Here is an 18,973-nt window from a genome sequence, read left to right on the forward strand (position 1 = left end):
AACCACCCCATATGCCAACGATAACAGGATGTATGAGTGTGTTTAAATTTCACCACAGGTTAACTTACTCACCGCACTATAGTTGTCCGGTACCAACATAGCATACACATAACATTCATTCATTAACAGAGCAAAACTGAAAATAGAATGAATCAGTGCAAAACAATGCAACACAGTCAAGAAACGTATAAAACACCTGTCAGAGCGAAGGTCCTTAAATACCATAAATCCTGCTGAAGATAACGTCATATTATTATATTAGAATCTTTACAGCAGTCATATTTATATCTCACTGTGCAACGTGTCCAGATTTAGTGCACTATGTAGTACAGAGGTTTCTCTTTATGGAACTGATGTCAATGCCCTCGAGTATGAGTTTCAAATGTTCATGCCCTCAACAAACTGGCCACTCACAAAGAATGAAAAGACAATCCAACGATAGACCTCACATGTATTTACTGATAATAGAAGAGCCCGACCGATGTAGTAGTAGTAGTAAAAAATGTCCAATAATGATATATTGGCCGATATATATATAAAACTAAAAATTGGCAATGATCTCTATGCCGTTATCGACCCCTTGCGATAAAAATAAATTATACAGTTTAACCATAAACTTTATTATAAATAAATACTATAAATAAATAATAAACAAATAAAAAAACCAAAATATAATGTGAAAAAATCAAAATAAACAATTGCTAATGTAAATGCTCATATTTTCTGTATTGTATTTTTTCGACAAACATAAAAATGATACTGATATGTCTGTGAGAAGCTCATATCGGTTGGGTTCTAGATAATAGTTGATACAGTTGTCAGTCAGTCATTGTGGCACCATATGAGTTTTCAGGTATCATCTTTCCGGCTGTTTAAAAAAAAAAAATGATGTTGAGTTTCAAGTGTTGTAACAAACAAATACAGTACGACATATTAAGTCTCTCATAATTTGCTTCTGTCCAGCCTCTTTTTTGAAGGGTTGGGGTACTGGGGGTTCTCGATCACCCCCTCTCCGAACTTCAGCTCCAGGAAGGCCCGGTGGTTGTTGGGGCCGTAGGCAGTGATGCCAGCAAAGGTCATGGGGATCAGCGGCTGCAGGAAGTGCTCTGGGAACTCAACGTCTTGTTTGTGCTCTGTCCACGTGTCCTTTGTCATGACACTGTTGCGCGCATAGAATGGCCACAGGTCAACGTGCAGGTGGTTGGCCTCGCTGTACTGGACTCTGTAGAAGTCTCCCTCCACCGCCCGCTCCCAGACGTAACCGTTAGCATCCACAAGAGAGCCCGAGTCCAGGTTTTTTAAGTGATCGCAGTTGGGCACGTCCTCCAGGTAGATGCCCAGGTCCACGTCGTAATCCCACGGGATGATGTCTTGATGGCGAATGGCGCCCAGCAGAGTCCCCCCCTCCAGCCAGTAGCGCACACCCGAGCTCTCGAGGATATTGATGACATACTTGGTGGTTTCCCTGAGCGCTCGCAGACAGCAGGGAGGAGTCCATCGATCCAGATAAAGGTAGTCAGGAGTGTCATCCTGCACGGTGCCAAAGCAACGAGGTGTCTCTTTGCTGCAGCCGTACCACTGCTCCTTCCCATCAGACAGCAGGAGACGCTTGAGACCGAAGCTCCTCATGAGCTTCCCAGTGGCCTCCTTCAGTCGCGTGTCGGCCTTCCACTGGTTGTGAGCGGAGCTGAAGAGGGGCCGGTGGCTTGCGGAGAAACAGGGGCTCTCCAGCAGCTTGACCTTCCAGCCCCTCAAGGCAGTCTGAACGAAGAGGGAGGAAAAGAGGGGCCGCCCCAGAGGGACGGAGAGGTTAAAAAGATCCTCAGTGCGAATGAGGACAACTGCATCTCCTTGTAAAGCAGTGCACACACTCCCACTGCTCCCAGACGCCGCTGGGGAGTAGGTAGCTGTCCACTCTCTGAGGTTCACCCGCAGGTGGAGACACAGCACGGCAGATCGAGCCAGCACCGGTGCAGCAACCAGCCTCACGGGCCCCCCACCCTCACCCTCCAACTCCCTGATCAGCCTCTCTATAGCCCGAGGCTGCTCAAGCTCAACCCCGTCAGGCACCAGCAGAACGAACTCTGTCTGGACGTGGAACTCTGGCCTGTGAGCTTGCGGAGGCTGGTCTGGGCTGGGGGAGAGCACAAGAAGCCGAGCCCCCTCTGAGAGCACCAGGGGAGGGTACGGAGGCGTGTCCGCCACAGCGAGGAAAGGAAGCTCAGGTCTCTGGCGGAGGAAGGAATTGGCCACATCCCCAACGTAATTTTCAAAGTTTTCAAACTCCCGCAGAAGAACAGTCACACGTGAGCCACGATTGTGTCCCTCCCCCCCGGCCACTCCGGGCTCACCTCCAGCTCCTACAAGTAACCCTAGGCCTCCCCCAAGACCAGAGGCTGGTAGGGCGGCCCTCCTCGTGCCCCTACCAAGTTCCTTCCTCTTCTCCATCATTTGCTGCTGGGCCCGGGACACATAGTAGAGAATGAGGAGGTTGAGAATGATGGCGCCAGATAACAGGCCCTGGCAGAAACTGATACGCATGGCAAATAGCGTTTACCTTTCAGTTTCCCTCAGGAGCAAAATTTAATGGAGAAATCCAGCGGCGAGCTTAAGTCTCCATTAGTCTCATAGTGAAGCGATGAGAGTTGACGAAAACCTGGGAACGACACAAAACAATTAATATTTTGTAGCGATTGTGTACATGCTTGTATATATGAAAGCATTTGCATGACAGTATTGATGTATATGCCAGTAAAGTATATGTAGGTTTATGTATGTATTTGCATGACAGTATGCATGTGTGTGCCAGTGAAGTATATGTATGTATTTGCATGACAGTATGCAGGTATTTGCAAGTGAAATATGTTTATGTATTTGCATGTATATATGTAGGTATGTATTTGCGTGAGGGTATGCATGTATGTGCAGGTGAAGTATTCCTTTATTACCTAAACGGCTTCTCATATTTTAATACCACATGCTAATACAGTATGCAAATAACTGTACAAAATACCGTGGCACACAGGGCATTTAAAACTACTCTGATATCTGGTCATAATCAGTTAAATGTAACAGGGAAAACAGCCACAACTCCATACATGGGTTCACTTTATAAATAAAACATGACTGGCTGCACCAATGAACGGAGACAGCTGGTCGAATGACTACAACTCACCTTATTATCAATGTCTCTGTCCATCATTTACATTACGATCAAATCCTCCATTCACCATGTTACTAACGTGATGTCCATTCACCTGCACTGTTCCTGTTGGTCCATGTCAGTCAGCTGTGGTGGCAGAGGAGCAAAACCAGGCTCGACCTGCAGCAACACACACAGATGTTAACCTGCATTGTTGGATAATATCTGAGGTCGTGGTTGAAATCGACTCTGCAGCGTTTTACAGGTAAAGAACCCACAGTTCGATCGCTTCAACACATTTCATTACAGTGTAAGTTGACACTGGATCAGCCATGAAAGCGACTGTGCGGTCCGGCCATGATGTGTGAGAAACCTGCAGCAGCGAGAGGAAGACTTCTGCTTCTACTCCTACAGAATAAAAGCTCCCCGACTACAAAATAAAATAAAATATTGTCACATTCCATTTTCAGGGTGTAACACCTGCTCAGATTAAATATAGCCTAACTTTGGCTCAGGTAGAGCAACTGTCCCTGTTAAACAAATAATAAAATTGAGTAAATACAATTGCATTCAAAAACATATTTAAAAAGGAGCAGAAATTTGTCATAAAATATCACAATTGTAGCCGACATACAGAAACAAGAGGAAGTGAATCCTGGTTTAATTTATTTGTAAATTAATATTATTGTAATATATTGTAATATATTGTAATATTTATAAATATCTCCACTTGTGGTTTTACTCCCGAGCACAGTGCCATGGTACCTAATGCTGTAAATTTACAATCGGCATCTGTAGTTTAATTAATTATACACTACATAATTGTATTATACACATATATGTGTATGCCTAGATTTTTGCATCTAGTCCTTCATTGCCAGCTGGTTAAAAAAGACAGAGATTAAAGATTAATATTCTAAAAAAAAGATTGATTTTCTAACATGGGTTAATAATGTGTCCTCAAGCCACTTCTTGTGTTCGGCATACCAAAATGCAAATGTTTCAGGTTTTGGAAAATCATGATGAAGATGTTTGTGCAAGATACATCCAGCAACAGAGGAATATGTGTGTGCTTGGATTGGATTGAAAAAGTTGTTAACTTTATTAAGTAATTAATATGAATATCAAAAATGTAAGTTTGAGTTTAATATATTAGTTTTAAGTCTGATTGATTATAGATCTGAAACAAAACTTGGCATGCCTACAACCATGCCTTACAAAATGTGTTGTGGACTTGTTATTGATATAAACTCAAACCGGAAACGAAGTTGGGAATAATTTCTGCAGCCTTCACTGTCCTTCAAACACGACTGCTCACTAAATGGCAGGAAGTAACGTCCTCTGGCGACACACTGGTTGTGTAATGTAGAACACACGGCTCCTTATTTGTCAGGCACGCCGGACATTCCCAACAGCGAACACAGGGAGGAGGAAGCTAATCCGGGATTTACAAAATAAGAGTCGCGCCCAAAATCTCAACACTTGTTTTGAGCGATATGTATTTTGTTGCTTTGTTTTAAAACTTAGTTTGTCCATGTTATAATTTATATCATCCCCAGTGAATTTGTAATTAAACGGGTCGTGATGTGACAAACGTGCGGTGTGGTGGCGATTTATTGTGAAGGTGTTGGTAAGGGAAGTGTAGTGTTTCTCTAAGGGAATAGTAATTTTGCTCCGTGCGTGTGAGGAGGAAGAAAGGAGCTCTGTGGTCGTGAAGTGCACCAGGGGGAGAAGACGGCTGCGGGCTAGTGGTTGTTTTTATTATTATTGTTCCTACACGGCCCGTTTCCGCCTCCTTATCCTGGAGAGAGGTTGAACGGTTAAAATGGAGGCGGACAGATCCGGCGGAGGACCAAACCCGAACTCCGGCGGCAGCAGCGGAGCGGGGCGCAACCCGAACGGGCCCAAATCAGCACCGGGCCAGGCGACATCAGCCGCGGGGACCGGGGCGATGGCAGCGGCGGCGGCGGCGGCGGCGGCAGCAGCAGCCATGCCCGGGTCGTCGCAGGCTCGGGAGCTGCAGGACGGGGACTCGGGTATGACGCTTCCTGGGATCCTGCACTTCATCCAGTACGAGTGGGGACGCTTCCAGGCCGAGAAATACCGCTGGGAGGCGGAGAGAGACGAACTCAGGGTAAATGTGTCCATTATTTAGCCTGCGTGTGCAGCATTAACGGTGAATACAGGCCAGTGGTGTCACAGGAGCTGCTACAGTGTCGCTTTGTGACTGTACACATGCCCCACAGCCAGGATGACAACATGCTAACATCTTATCACACCGTACAGGATCTATCGTTACCAGACAGTACATCTAAAGAGCTAATGCTGATCACGACCCAAACATCCAGCAGAAAGCTTTAAACAGAAACAAATAAACTATTTCTAGGAAGCGTGATCCATGCAATTTGGCCTCTGGATTTCCATATAATCAATTATATTTCACCAAACAAAGATTAAACCACAAAACTAAGATGCAACGTAGGTTATTGTCAGCCAGCGGAAGCAAGTGCTGATAAGAAATAAGAAGGAAAGGTAATAAGTCATTAGGTGTGGCTTCACTGTATTTGTGCAGGTATACACCAAACACTTCCCTGCACCAGACTCCATTCAAAAAAGTCTTTATTTGGACATTTGAATGGGAACATGGTTTGTAAGTAGGCAGAAATCACGTTTTTTACAACACACATTCACATATCAAGTGATCTGTGGCCGGGATGTTGTGGTTAAAAGATAAACAGCAGTGTCACACAGCTATGAGGTCCCTGTTACAATCTCGGCATCTGACAGTGGCAGCCATTGAGAGCTGTCAAAGTGGTGGCCTTGCTTGAGGAAGAAGCACTGGCTGCTGTAAAATGAGGGATAGTTTGAAGAGTATTCACAAGAAAGACACAGTGACAGGGTAAGAGACGGTGCTCAGGGTGACCTTTGAACATGGGCGGACAGCTCGCGCTTTCTGGACTAAATCCCATCTTACAGCGAAATCCTTCCCGGTGAATATCTCTGAGGCGTAATCATAATGGATAGTTCCTTGCTGTAAAGGAGTGTGATTGTATAGCTGCTGGCAGTGGAAGGAAATCAACACACGGGCGGATGAATCAGCGTTGCGGTGTTTGAACATGACTGATATCTATGTACCGCTGTGCGATTCCTCACTATCATTCATACTTTTTGGACTGAGATTAAGTACCATCCTATCAACAGCTAATCCTTTTTGGGGGGGGGGGGGGGGGGGGGGGGGGGTGGGGGGGGGGGGGGGGGGGGGGGGGGGGGGGGGGGGGGGGGAGATGTGGGCTTGTGTTCGTAAAGGTCGTCAGTTTTTAATCTGTGAAATAGCAGAAAAAACACACCCATGTGAATGTGTGGGTCAATCATGCTATAGAAAATGACGACGAGCCAGGCATGACTCCTCTAATGGCTCCAGTTATTTTGGCAGCAGAAAACAAGGGTGGTACTGTGCAACTGTCCTACATGCATGTGTGTGCATCTGTGTGAGGCTGAGCATTGCTGGGCAAGATTGGGCTTACTCATCAAATGTTCCAGGCTTAAGAAAGGTTAGGTGAACCACACGTACAGGATGTTGTCGCTCTGCGCTTTGGATGAAGAACAGTTCACCTTTTCATACCTTAACTCATTCGTGCTCTTTTTCTTCCTCTAACCTCGTTTTGCTTGAACTATTTTCTGGAATCTGGGACTGTGGGACTGATGAAAACCACACACACAGGAATATCATTGCCTCTCCGCGTCACTCTGCTCCTCACTTTGCCCCAACTCAAACCTATGTGTTATAAATAGGAGCTTGATAAAAATGGATAACAATAACAACCGGCTGTGCTCTCTGCTTTATAGGCGCATGCTGGATGAGAGTGGGAATAGAAGTCAAAAGCAGGCACGTCGTATCCAACACCCATGAGTGCTTGTTTTGAAACTTTCTTTCCGTTGCGCCTTAGCTGCACATGCTCTGGTTTCACAGGCACAATTAGCACCACGTCCGTCCTGTGCTGAGAGAAAGAGCAGCTGCTGGAGTTCCAGGCTGAAAAATTGACCTAGCTTACATTTTGAACACCCACAGGCCACAAAGCGCCCGTGGCTTTTGTTGCCAGCCTGTTTGCAGGGCTCTCAACATGCCAGTTTAGCAAACCCCCTGGTCATTTACTGTACAGTTAGCAACACACTGCACATGTGTTCACAGTCTACTCGGGTCATGTGTGGCCTTTGCATGACATTTTATGCTTTTATGGCATTTCTACAAAACAAGAAGAAGCCGAATGCAAAGCATTTCAGCAGCTGCAAAACCATCACCGAAGTTTGACAGACATCAACACTACCCTCTTATGAGTGTGTGGCAGTGTGAATGTCTGTGCGTGTCTCTGTGAGACTGTAACACATGTGCTGTCTGCCAGTGTGTTTTTGGTGTAAAAGGCCACCGTGGTGCTGTGTCTCCAGTGACAGGATTGGAATTAAGGCCCCTCCACCAGCTCCGGGCCAGGTGGGACGTCCCAGCATGACCGTGGGACGGCGGGACAGGTGGCAGTGGCCTCGTCCCTCCTCCTTCACACACACGCACAGCTCGCTGCCTGTAGTAATTAACTTGTTATAATGATCTTCATTATAATTTAATAGGCAATTGGACTAAGCTGCACTTATTCTACAAAGAGAGGGCAGACCTTTACCTGCCACTCCCTGCAGTTTTCTCATTTCCAGTGATTTAATTGTATTAACCGTGACAGTAGTTGTGAGTCAAAGTTTACTGGTGACCCAGATGACATCACTTCCTTTGGTTTTGTGGCCCAGGGGGCCCCTGGGTACACATCTCTAATTAATACCTGCACTGTCTGCCATGACACCATATGACATCCATATGTACTATTACATGCCTCTAGCCCCTACAGACTTGTAGCACTCCTGTTCTATGTTTATAGATTCATATTTTACCTTTCTTTTTCTGTATATATAATTTTCTCTTCTGATTTGTTGCACTCACTGAAATTAAGGAAATCTCATGGTTTGAAACAACTTTTATGACTTTATGACACTTTCACACTCACTTTCACACACACAACACACACACACACACACACACACACACACACACACATAGTCACACTCTACCGACTTTAACAGACTCCATCAAAGCTCGCTGTCCCAGAAAAGTTCATTGCTCTACTTGTTGGCTCTGGGATTCTCTCATGGGGATGAAGGGATGAGAAGATGGAGGGTGGCCAGTGGAGGAGGAAAGCTGCCCTTGACCCTGTTCAGCAGCAACTGACAGGATAGGCTAAATATTCCAGGCCGTGTCAAACTCTGAAAAAGGCCAGCTGGAGTAAGTCACATCGAGCGAAACCCACCCACAGGAAGGAGCGATCGGATGGCACGACAGGTTCACTCGCAACACCTTTAATAACCGGTGAATGGGCCTTGTCCTGTTTCTGTTGGCCCGGATCAAACACACTCAGTGAAAACAAGCATGTCCCAGTGTGAACCAGGCAAAGGACGGAATAACAAGGCAAATGAAAGCTGAGGTGACTTCTACTTAATTACCGGCATTAGACTGATGAAGCAGTTGCTGGTTTACCTACCTTGACACCCGAAGCTGTATTCGTCCTTTAGACGGTCAACGTGTGCTATTGTAAAGTAATCCACTCTTCCTGCCCACTGAACCTCTCAAAGAGAAATACTGTAGAAAGGAAGGGCAAGTAAAACAAGGTCAAAGCCATATAATGAGTTGGATGTAATAGATAAAGAATCACATACAACAGTAAACCTTTGACACATTCATCCCTCTGTCTTGGCTACCTATAGGTGTCAGGAAAAAGCTGCTCTTACACTGTGCGTTGTCATGTGATTTTATTTATTTTGTGCGTGTGTTTACATGCAACCTCGTCTCTATCTTGGCCAACAAAGCAGCGTCAGTGATTCGAGGTTTAGGGCACTAGTGGGAACCTGTCCTTCTAGGAACACACAACATGACACTGTCTGGAACACAAGGGCGGGATGGTTATCCGTGTGTGTGTGCGAGAGCAGGTCGTAGCTCGTCTCTGTGTGAGTAGTTGTACAAACGCACGGGCTGCCCCTTAAGGGTGACATAGACACATTCCATTTAGAGGTGGAAATGACCAACTGCGGATTCAAAGGATTTAGTTCCGAATTAAGTTTGTTTGTTGGTTTTAAAGCTAAGCGACGGAATCTGCGTTCACTTCAGGACAGATTGGACCCATAAGAACTATTTACAAGGCGAACAACTGAGCAGCCATACATCTGCATGTTAGGACAAGCTTGAAAGAAGCAAATAAAGTCAATTTATTTAATGTGAGCTTGGATTTTGTAATCATTTATTGTACCCAGGGTATAATTCACATGCTGTCTTCTGATATCTGAACCTCCTGCACTTTAACCATACACAGCGCTCACACCTGTATTTATGTGTTATCAGGTCAGCCTGGAACAAGCCTTTTGTGCTTCTGGTGAAATATGCAAATACATTATTGAACCTACCACTACACAACACACTACACTGTTACTACTTGTATGTAGCTGGAAATACTTTGCTGCCGCTGCTGCAGTGAACCCTGTGCCAGCTGCTTTCATAAACCACATAACCACAGCAAACGATGCTGTATATTATTTCATGGCAGTTCACACAAGGCTGATCAGATATGTTTGTGTTTTGTGTCATGCTCGTTGAATGAATAAGTTCCTTTTCAGTCTGTGCTGTCGTTGCACTACAGACACAGTTAATTAGTTCATCTTTTTTTTTACCCATTGTGATGGCCTTGGATCATTTACAAGCACTGAGCTGGTCCTCTCACGTTAGGCCAAGTATAAACCACATAAAGTTACGTGTATTCCACAGCCTCTTAGATCATGTCTGCAGTGTTGACATGCTGGGGTGGACGATTATCTCCAAAATTCTCAGATTAGCATATAAAATCACATTGCATTAATCAGGATTACTCAGCAGCAGCAGCAACAGTAGTCAGGTTTGCTCGGCAGATTATCCTGAGCTCCCCTGCTCTACTAGCTGATTGTGATGTGTGTGTGTGTGTGTGTGTGTGTGTGTGTGTGTGGTGTGTGTGCGTGTGCGTGCATACTCGCTTTCCTGGATGATTGACTACCCTTTCAAGTAGACCGAGTGCTTGCCCCATGAGATAGTGTTTTTAGACCATTCTAGTTTAACAGAACTGCGTATGCGTGCGGGAGCAGCCTCGTGGACTCGGACAGGGGGCGTGCACGGGAGAAATGGACTGTAAAACAAGCAGCGTTAGTGCTCCAGCAGCCCTCGGCACAGAGGGAGGAGAGAGATAGTGGAAATACAAAACTGTTGTGCTCGCTATCACCTGCGTGCAAATCCTGGGAGAAGAAACCGAGTCAGGTCTTTTTAGCCCTTTTCAAACTGGGAGTTTTTTTCTGGGGCAGAATTCTCTTCCAAACAACAGAGGGCAGGTATGAAGGGGGGGGGAATGACACAAGTATAAATGAATAAAAGCAGAACTAAATAATTCAATCCATAAATAAATGAAAAAATAAATACAATGCAATGAAGGGCTATTTCTGTATTTCTACATTTATTGATAAATGTATTCATGAACTTACAGTATTTCTTAATTTAAACATGTATTTATGTATGTCTACATTTATTTATTTATGGATTTTTACATTTATTTATTTCTGTATCCATATGTCTATTAGGTAGGTGGGTTTAACACAAATGATAGATCTGTTTTGAGTTGGCCGGTACGCAGGAGCTTTTGAATCACAGTTTTATTCGACAGTTCACAGTTTTTGAGGCATCGTCTGGTAAAAAGAAACTACTTTTAATTCTTTGACAAATGACTAGAATGGGCTGTGAACATCTATTTCCTCAAGGTACCAGTTATCAGTGAGGAAGGATACGGATGTGAAAGAGAGAGCGGAAGCAGACAGAGGAAGGATATGTCTTTTAAAAAAGGGTATTTGAATTTGGCCAGTGCCTGTCTTGTTTTTCCTCTCCTGCAGATGCCTTGGTTTGGAGAAGTTAAAAATAAGAGCTCTGCTCCACAACCCTCTATTTACTCCACTGGGTTCTCAGAAGTCACGGTTGCTGTGCTTGGTCACACCAAAAAAAACTTTTTTCCTTCAAGCTCACAGTCTTTCCTTGTGATCTCTGATAATATCGCATGCTTTATTTTTTACTTTTTACCTTTTTAATTGAGCCAGTACATGCTTCACCTCACTTATGTCTGAGTCATAACATCAATTTCAATTGATTTGCCGCTTGTGTATGTGTTTGGTTGTGTGCTTTTTTTTTTTTTTCTTCTTTTTTGAAGTTTTCCTCACCATCCTATGTGTGTCTGTGTGTTTCAGGCTCAGGTGGCATTCCTACAGGGTGAGAGGAAAGGGCAGGAGAACATGAAGCAGGACCTGGTGAGGCGGATCAAAATGTTAGAGTACGCCCTCAAACAAGAGAGGTACGGCAAATATCAGGAAACTCTCCCAAATGTCTCCTTACTTCTGTTATCTATTCAACCATCTTAATGGTTCAGTGATAGACTTCTTTCTAGTATTTGCTTATAATGCCGCCCTCCTGTGGTCTTTTGTGGGGTCGCAGGGCAAAGCACCAGAAGCTGAAGACAGGAAATGACCAGAGTCCAGGAGACAAGAAACCAGAGACAGAAGCAGACCAGCGTATGTTTTACCAAAGAATTTTATAAGCTGCTATTTAGAAATGTGATACCATCTACTGATGTTGTGTCTCTTTGTGCTCTCTTCTGCTTGTTCTGCTCATGCCCTGCTGTTGCATCACTACTTCATTTATTTTCTGTAGTTCCCAATGGGCCGGCTGAGTCAGACGCTGAGCCAGTCAATCAGATGTCTTGGAAGGAGGGACGTCAGCTACTACGCAAGTAAGACCTCTCCGTCATGCTCTCCTTTTATCTCAGTGTTCAATCATTGCTTTTACATTTCTGATCTAGACTAGAGTGATTAATGTGTTTATTTATATGGTCTTCTTTTTCCTGTGAATGTAGATACCTGGAGGAGGTGGGTTATTCAGACACTATCCTGGACATGCGGTCTAAGCGTGTGCGCTCCCTGCTCGGGCGAAGCAGCCCAGAGGCTAACGGAACCCCAGCCAGTGAAACCTGCCCTGAGCCTGAGCCCCGGACAAGTGGGGAGTCGTTGTTGGTCAGACAGATCGAGGAACAAATCAAGAGGTTAGACTCTCTGCTGCCACTGCACTGATGACTGTTTGTATGATGCCTCCTGTTTTTGGCCACTTATTAAAATATGAATGCACATGCAGTTTTCCGATGTTCAAATTCTGTGGGCAAATAATGATTCCATAGACTTTCAGCATGCCACAATCGGATTATCTATTCACAGACATGATTTTTAAATATGTTCAAGTTATCCATGTGAATTTAGTTCAAGAGGTAGAACCCACACAATACTGCATCACTGGTGCTTTTGGAGGTTTTTTTTGGAATCTGCTGGCCCTGTTTTATTTTGGAAACTGCTGGGCTGTGTTTAGTTTAGATGGGCGGGAACAGTGACAGTCGCCTGCATTGGCTTCCTGATTGGTCACTACTCGACTACCAGCGGTGAAAGCAAAACATTATTACCACTGACTGTCTGTAACCGTTTTACATTTTAATTGGTCCAAAAAAGAAATACCTTGTCTTACCTTTCACCATTTCTGTTTCTTGTTCGAAGTATTTTCTGTAACTAAGCAACCAAATGCAGAGTAGATAATCTGCTTCCTGTTTACACTGGGACACATGAATGGTCACCTGATATGCATTTTGAGGTGTGTTAGTATGGACGGGGATAAATACTGATGCAGAACCAAAATACTTGTCAAATGAAAATGTGATAGTACGGATGTAGCCTGGGATCATCCCACCTTCAGCTATTGTCTTAAATAATCTTTTTATTTATTCAAGTTAACATGAACTGTTTTGTAGGAATGCGGGCAAGGAAACCTCTCAGGAACGTCTGGGTGGCTCGGTGCTGGATAAGATCCCCTTCCTGCATGGCTGTGAGGATGATGACGAAGACGACAGCGACGAGGAAGACGACTTCCAAGGCATGGCCACTGACTGCATCGATGGACCGCGCAAAAACAAAAAGTCACGTGTAAAGGTAAGACGACAGAGAAACAAGATTCAGCAGAACTTGCAACTACACTCATGTCGTATCATACACTAAACCACGCCCTCTGCTCTGCTCCCGTGTCCAGATGAGTACAGAGCCCATGACCACAGACCTGGACCCAGAGGACGAGGAGGACGAAGACGACTCGGAAGACGCCCTCGAAGAGTTCGACTTCGTGGTCTCGGGGGAGGAGGGGGAGGGGGCGGGAGAGGCCCGGATCTCGGGGGACGGACGGGAGTTAGGTACGCTGTTGCCATAGCAACACCATCAGCACCAGCACTGCCAGAATCACTGCCACCGGTGTATTTGTCTTCCTTGCCCTCCCCTCCCTCCCCCTTTTGCTCACCTTTTTATCTTTTACTTCTCATTGTGTCCTGGCATCTCTTCTTGTCAATAAAACCAGCTTCTTTTCCCAACCACCTGTCTCTCTGTCCTGTTTCGCTGTGTAGCTGTCATCTCTGTCTCTAGATGTATTTCCTGTCGGGGTCATTTCACAGGTTACCACGCATGCTGCCTTCGCTTTTTACACGTCCGCATTTCATTTTCTGAGTCATATTTGCACTGTAGCCCTGAACTTGTATTGATTTCAACCCTTTAGAAGGAAAAGAAGCTGTAAAAGTGTATTTGTGTGTCATGTATTTAAGAATGAAGTCTATCTTCTATCCTCCGTCTACATTCGTCTGTGTCTCATCTGTCGGCCTCTCCACTCTTCCTCCGCCTCTCTGCATGACTGGATGTTTTGTGTCTCTCTCCTCTTGCCGGGTTCAGAGAACCGCAGGAACAAGTTACAAGGCATGATGTCGGACTTCCCCCCTAAACCTACCCCGCCCCCTTCTGTATCGGGACAGGCTCGCCCTGGAGAAGGTAAGACTTCCCCACCAAATATGTCCCATAGCAAATGATAGTCCATCATCACCCAAGTATTCTCCCTCAGTCTCACCTGTGTCCTACAATGCATGAGAGTAGCTTACACGTTCTATCTTGCGTTGGGGGGGACTTTGACAAAGTTTCTCCTTTACCTATAAATATTTCCTTTGGTACACAGTGTGGGAGTAAAGCAGCAGTTAGATAGACTCTTGTATTTATAGGGTCCTGACACTATCAAAATGCAGTAGTATTTTATGCTTTTCCACCTCCAACCTCCAGGTGGCGCCCTGGGTTTTTCCTCTGACGTCTTCATCATGGATGCTGTTGGAGGAGGAGACATGAACCTTGGTGAACTGGCTGATCTCACTGTTGCCAATGACAACGATCTCTCCATGGATGTAATTATACAAGTTATTCTGGTTAAGCACACATTTAATCAAGACTACATATGCACAATCAGAATTGTTAAATGATTGTTGTTTTTTACGATTCAGATGCAGGACAACAGAGAGGAGTTCAAGAAGACATGGAACCCTCGTTTCACACTACGCAGCCACTTTGACGCCATCCGCGCTTTGACCTTTCACCCCAGCCAGGCGGTGCTGCTCACTGCCTCCGAGGACGGAACACTAAAACTGTGGAATCTCAACAAGGCCATGCACTCCAAAAAGTAGAACCCCAGAGAACAAACAGGGAGAATGAGGAATTTAATAGTAGGATGCATGAATATAAAAGGAAATAAAACTGAGAAGCAAATTTAAAAAAAGTCTGTGTCCCTCCACAGGAATGCAGCTTTAGATGTTGAGCCCATCTATACATTCAGAGCGCACAGGTGAGTCCGAGACACAAACACAGATTCACACCTTGTGCTCGAACCTGTCACTGACACACACAGATGCAGTGGAACCAATGATGCCTCGTTTGTTTTTGCAGTGGAGCAGTTTTGGCACTGACCATGGGTGAGGATGGAGAATCCTGCTACAGCGGAGGCCTAGATGGAACCGTCAGGTGTTGGAAGATGCCAGACCTCAATGTGGATCCTTATGATAACTATGGTCAGTCATTGCCAACTGAATATATTGCAACCATCAAGTAACGATAACATCCCTATTAATAATGTTTTTTGTTTTTTTTTGTGCATCCAGATCCTGGCATCGAGAGCAGTGTACTAGCAGGTCATGAAGACAGCGTATGGGGTCTGACTTACTCAGCGGTTCACCATCGTCTTGCCACGTGCTCGGCCGATGGCACCATTCGCATCTGGGACCCTCAGAACTCAGCTCCCTGCCTGTCTGTCTTCAATAAGGAAAGAGGTAGACATCTGTGCTCAGTGTGTGGATTCATGGTTGACCTTTCGTTTTGTGTCCATGCAACAATTTTTTTTCTTCCCCTGTTTTCTTCCAGAGCACGGAACACCCACCTCAGTGGCCTTCGTGGTTACTGACCCCAACCAGGTAGTGGCGTCATTCGACGGTGGTGAGACGTTGCTCTACGACCTCAACACGGAGCAGAGCATCTCCACGCTAGAGACACAGACCAAGGATGGTATGTTCTGAACACAATATCTCGTTTGTATCATTCAACTTTACAGAATGAGACAAGTTAAATAAAATGATAATGAACTCTACTCAAATAGCACTTTTCTTAACATTGTCTCAAACTGGGAAGAGACTACAAGAATACAACAATGTAGCCTGAGCAAATAAAGTAGAACAATGAAATAGAATCATATACATTAATGATTGAGATTAGTTTGTGTAAACAAGTGTCACTGTCAATCATCTGTTAAAGCGTTTTATAAGAAAGAAAAGATTTAAGAAGAGATTTCAAAGAAGCTGGAGAATTTGTCTGTCTGTGTTCAGTGGGGAGCGAATTCCAAAATGTGGGGGCTCTGATGGCAAAAATAATAATGAATTGACTGAATTCGATGAACAGAAAAAACACATTTGATTAAAGTGTGGTTGTTTTGTCTTCTGCAGGCAGTGAACTGATCAACCGAGTGGTCAGTCACCCATCTGAGCCCGTCTCCATCACCGCACACGAGAACCGAACCATCCGCTTCCTAGACAATAAGTCAGGTATGTTCAGGAGCTGTTTGATTTCTACTGGTCGTCTGTTCGATTCCTTTGTTGACGTATTTTATTCTAGGATGTGAATCCATCTAAATAATGACTTTGTGTGTTTGCACAGGTAAAGTTGTCCACTCAATGGTGGCTCACCTGGATGCGGTCACCTGTCTCACTACAGACCCTAAAGGCACTTACCTCATCTCTGGCAGTGAGTACACAGTTTACAACATTTTCAAAATACTGTCAATCATGATGTCTTTCCCACCGTGTTTACACACAGTAAACAGCAGTAAAAACGTCTGTTTTCATATAATATTATCTTACCCAGAGACATTTTAGTGTTTTTTCTGTATACAAGTGGGAATTTGTTTCAGGAATTTACCAATAGGTTATATCCGTTTCAAATAAATAATAAATAAAAATTGTCTTTTGGTACAAGGTTATTTAAACCATAATAATACAAATTAACACTTGTTAACCCTTAAACTCTTTTTTTTTTAAGCTTTCTGCACAGTCTTTGCTAAAGTTGTGTTTAACACAATGCAGAATTAGCTGTGCATAAATTCTATTTTGAAAAACAATATAAAAGATTCCTTTCCATTGTACTCAACAGTGATCTTTGCCCCTCCATAACTTTGTTTCTGTCTTTGCTTCCTCCCTCTCTCCGCCCCCTGCAGGCCACGACTGCTCGGTGCGCCTGTGGATGCTGGACAACAGGACGTGCGTGCAGGAGATCACAGCCCACAGGAAGAAGCACGACGAGGCCATTCACGACGTGGCCTTCCACTCTTCCCAGCCGTTCATCGCCAGCGCCGGCGCGGATGCACTTGCCAAGATCTTTGTCTGACAGTATTGCCGTCATTGGCAGAGGTATTTTTAAAAAAAAGGTGTTCTTTCTTGTTGGATCTCTCTACTCAAAATCAATCAATCACTAGCTCATAAATGTTTCACTTAATATCTTTGACCGTTTGTCAGTTTAACTTTATTTACCTGTTTTTTCTGCCTTTTTAGAGTCCTACAACTACAACGGGGCCAAAACAGACTGAAGACTACAGTGGACAAAATTCACCTGCTTACACACGCACGCACGCACACACACTTGTCCTGCACCCCACCGGCTGGGTCACTGACACAGGACGCCACCTCCCCTCGATTCCTCACTGTCCTCTGATGCCTCAGTGACTTCTTGTAATACTAATCACACTTCTTTTTTATAACTTTAACTGCTCCGTAATCACATCTGGAGTGACACTTTTCTACACTACAGTATTAAGCTCTGCTTTCTTTTGTTTTTGCAGTTTGCCAGTAGTTATTGCAAAGCACTGTGTGTTTGTGTGTGTGTGTGTGCGTGTGAGCGTGTGTCTGTGTGCTTGAACTGCTGATACATTTCATAGAGAATCACAGAGGAACACACCTGCACTGCACAACACAACGCAACGCACAAATGCAACGTTGCATTTCATTTTTTTTTTTTGCTGAAATATTGGTTTAGTTTAACACACATACTGTTCGCAGGCTTGGTTTAAAAACAGTGACTGTTCCCAATGTCGGCAGAAAACATCCAACTAACCTCTGCACTGGGAATCCAATGTATTACATTCCAAAGACTCCAGGAGAAGTGTGTGTGTGTGTGTGTGTGTTTGTTTGTTTGTTTGTGTGTGTGGTGTCGTATTTGGGGTTGGAGAATGTTTAACTTAGTGGTGTGTGTGTGTGATCCGAGGAGGCACTAGACAGTCACTAACCAGTGTTGAACAGATAGCTTTAATTTAAACCTTATCGCCAAGACACCAAGTCACATTGTATATCTGAGTATAAACGTGTCCCCATGATTCTGCCTCTAATTGTGTGTGTGTGTGTGTGTGTGTGTGTGTGTGTGTGTGTGTGTGTGTGTGTGTGTGTGTGTGTGTGTGTGTGTGTGTGTGTGTGTGTGTGTGTGTGTGTGTGTGTGTGTGTGTGTGTGTGTGTGTGTGAGACAGAGAGTGAGGGACAGAATGTAACTCTAATGTACAAACTAAATGTACATATTTACACAATCATGGCCCAATTCTACAGCTTCAACATCATAAGGGCAAAGTTCAAGTCTGTAATCTGCAGGGGTGTGAGAGCGGTTTGTATGCTCGCGACAAAAGACGCAGATTGTGTCGTTCGGAGCTTTTTACTGTACAGAAGAGTGTGTGTGTGTGTGTGTGCTTGTGTGTGCTCGTGCGTGCACTAGTTAAATCACGGTGCTACGAAAGACCTCGTCAGTCTCGAGTCAGAATCAGGGACCTGTTTTTGTGCGTGTGTGAAAAAGAGAGACAGTCTTTCTCACTCATCGGGCTATAGACGTACATCGTTTTTCTCCATCATCACTTCACTAACTGCCGTCACATTTCAGAACTAACGGTCACTGTAAAGGTTAGAGGGGCGGGAATAATGTCGACGTTGATGGGTTCAGGCCTGAGGAGTGTACAGAGCTGCTGATTCTTATATCACAGCGAGGACCATGTGAACTGAAACGGTTTCCTCAGGTGAGAGCTGTTCATTTCGTCTTATTTTTTATTTCATCGTGACGTTCTGTGCCAGTTTGTCGGCATGTAGACGTGTATTTATTCAGGCTTTTTCAGAAGGAAAAAAAGCTTCGCCACTGGTCCGGTGTTGTGGTTCCCTCCTCTAGTTTGACGTGCATCAGTTGCACAGTAGCACGTTGCCCAGAGAGCCGACGGCGTAAAGTAGGTCTCTTTCTAATGAGGCACGCTGGGAGAAGTGGCTCCAAAAAAAAGAAAGA

At 44.7% G+C, this 18,973-nt stretch overlaps 2 protein-coding genes across 3 annotated transcripts; one reads left to right on the forward strand and one right to left on the reverse strand.

Moving 5' to 3' along the window:
* Positions 1-866: 866 nt before the first annotated feature.
* fkrp (fukutin related protein) lies at positions 867-3,512 on the reverse strand. The gene is made up of 2 exons (XM_034603716.1): positions 3,176-3,512; positions 867-2,656 (listed from the first exon to the last, which is right to left on the reverse strand). The coding sequence occupies exon 2, from the start codon at positions 2,539-2,541 to the stop codon at positions 943-945; it is 1,599 nt and encodes a 532-aa protein (XP_034459607.1). The 5' UTR covers positions 2,542-2,656; positions 3,176-3,512; the 3' UTR covers positions 867-942.
* Positions 3,513-4,967: 1,455 nt separating this feature from the next.
* On the forward strand, positions 4,968-17,521 carry strn4 (striatin, calmodulin binding protein 4). Of its 2 annotated transcripts, none has more exons than XM_034603714.1 (18): positions 4,968-5,276; positions 11,483-11,586; positions 11,727-11,803; positions 11,943-12,021; positions 12,145-12,330; positions 13,081-13,258; positions 13,356-13,512; positions 14,039-14,134; positions 14,417-14,535; positions 14,632-14,807; positions 14,922-14,969; positions 15,071-15,192; positions 15,283-15,450; positions 15,542-15,682; positions 16,117-16,215; positions 16,328-16,414; positions 16,884-17,093; positions 17,218-17,521. In XM_034603714.1, the coding sequence occupies exons 1-17, from the start codon at positions 4,968-4,970 to the stop codon at positions 17,051-17,053; spliced, it is 2,316 nt and encodes a 771-aa protein (XP_034459605.1). In that variant the 3' UTR covers positions 17,054-17,093; positions 17,218-17,521. The 2 variants fall into 2 exon arrangements, with proteins under 2 accessions (XP_034459605.1, XP_034459606.1); XM_034603715.1 differs by having other exon boundaries at positions 16,884-17,076.
* Positions 17,522-18,973: the final 1,452 nt, after the last annotated feature.

This window comes from Hippoglossus hippoglossus, chromosome 13 (genome assembly GCF_009819705.1).
Source record: "Hippoglossus hippoglossus isolate fHipHip1 chromosome 13, fHipHip1.pri, whole genome shotgun sequence".
Lineage (NCBI taxonomy): Eukaryota > Metazoa > Chordata > Actinopteri > Pleuronectiformes > Pleuronectidae > Hippoglossus > Hippoglossus hippoglossus.

Coding starts and splice junctions, on each gene's coding strand:
- fkrp (XM_034603716.1), bottom strand. CDS start 2,541: ATGCGTATCAGTTTCTGCCAGGGCCTGTTATCTGGCGCCATCATTCTC.
- strn4 (XM_034603714.1), top strand. CDS start 4,968: ATGGAGGCGGACAGATCCGGCGGAGGACCAAACCCGAACTCCGGCGGC. Junction 13,259..13,355: donor ACAAAAAGTCACGTGTAAAG/GTAAGACGACAG, acceptor TCCCGTGTCCAG/ATGAGTACAGAGCCCATGAC. Junction 15,451..15,541: donor TGTCTTCAATAAGGAAAGAG/GTAGACATCTGT, acceptor GTTTTCTTCCAG/AGCACGGAACACCCACCTCA.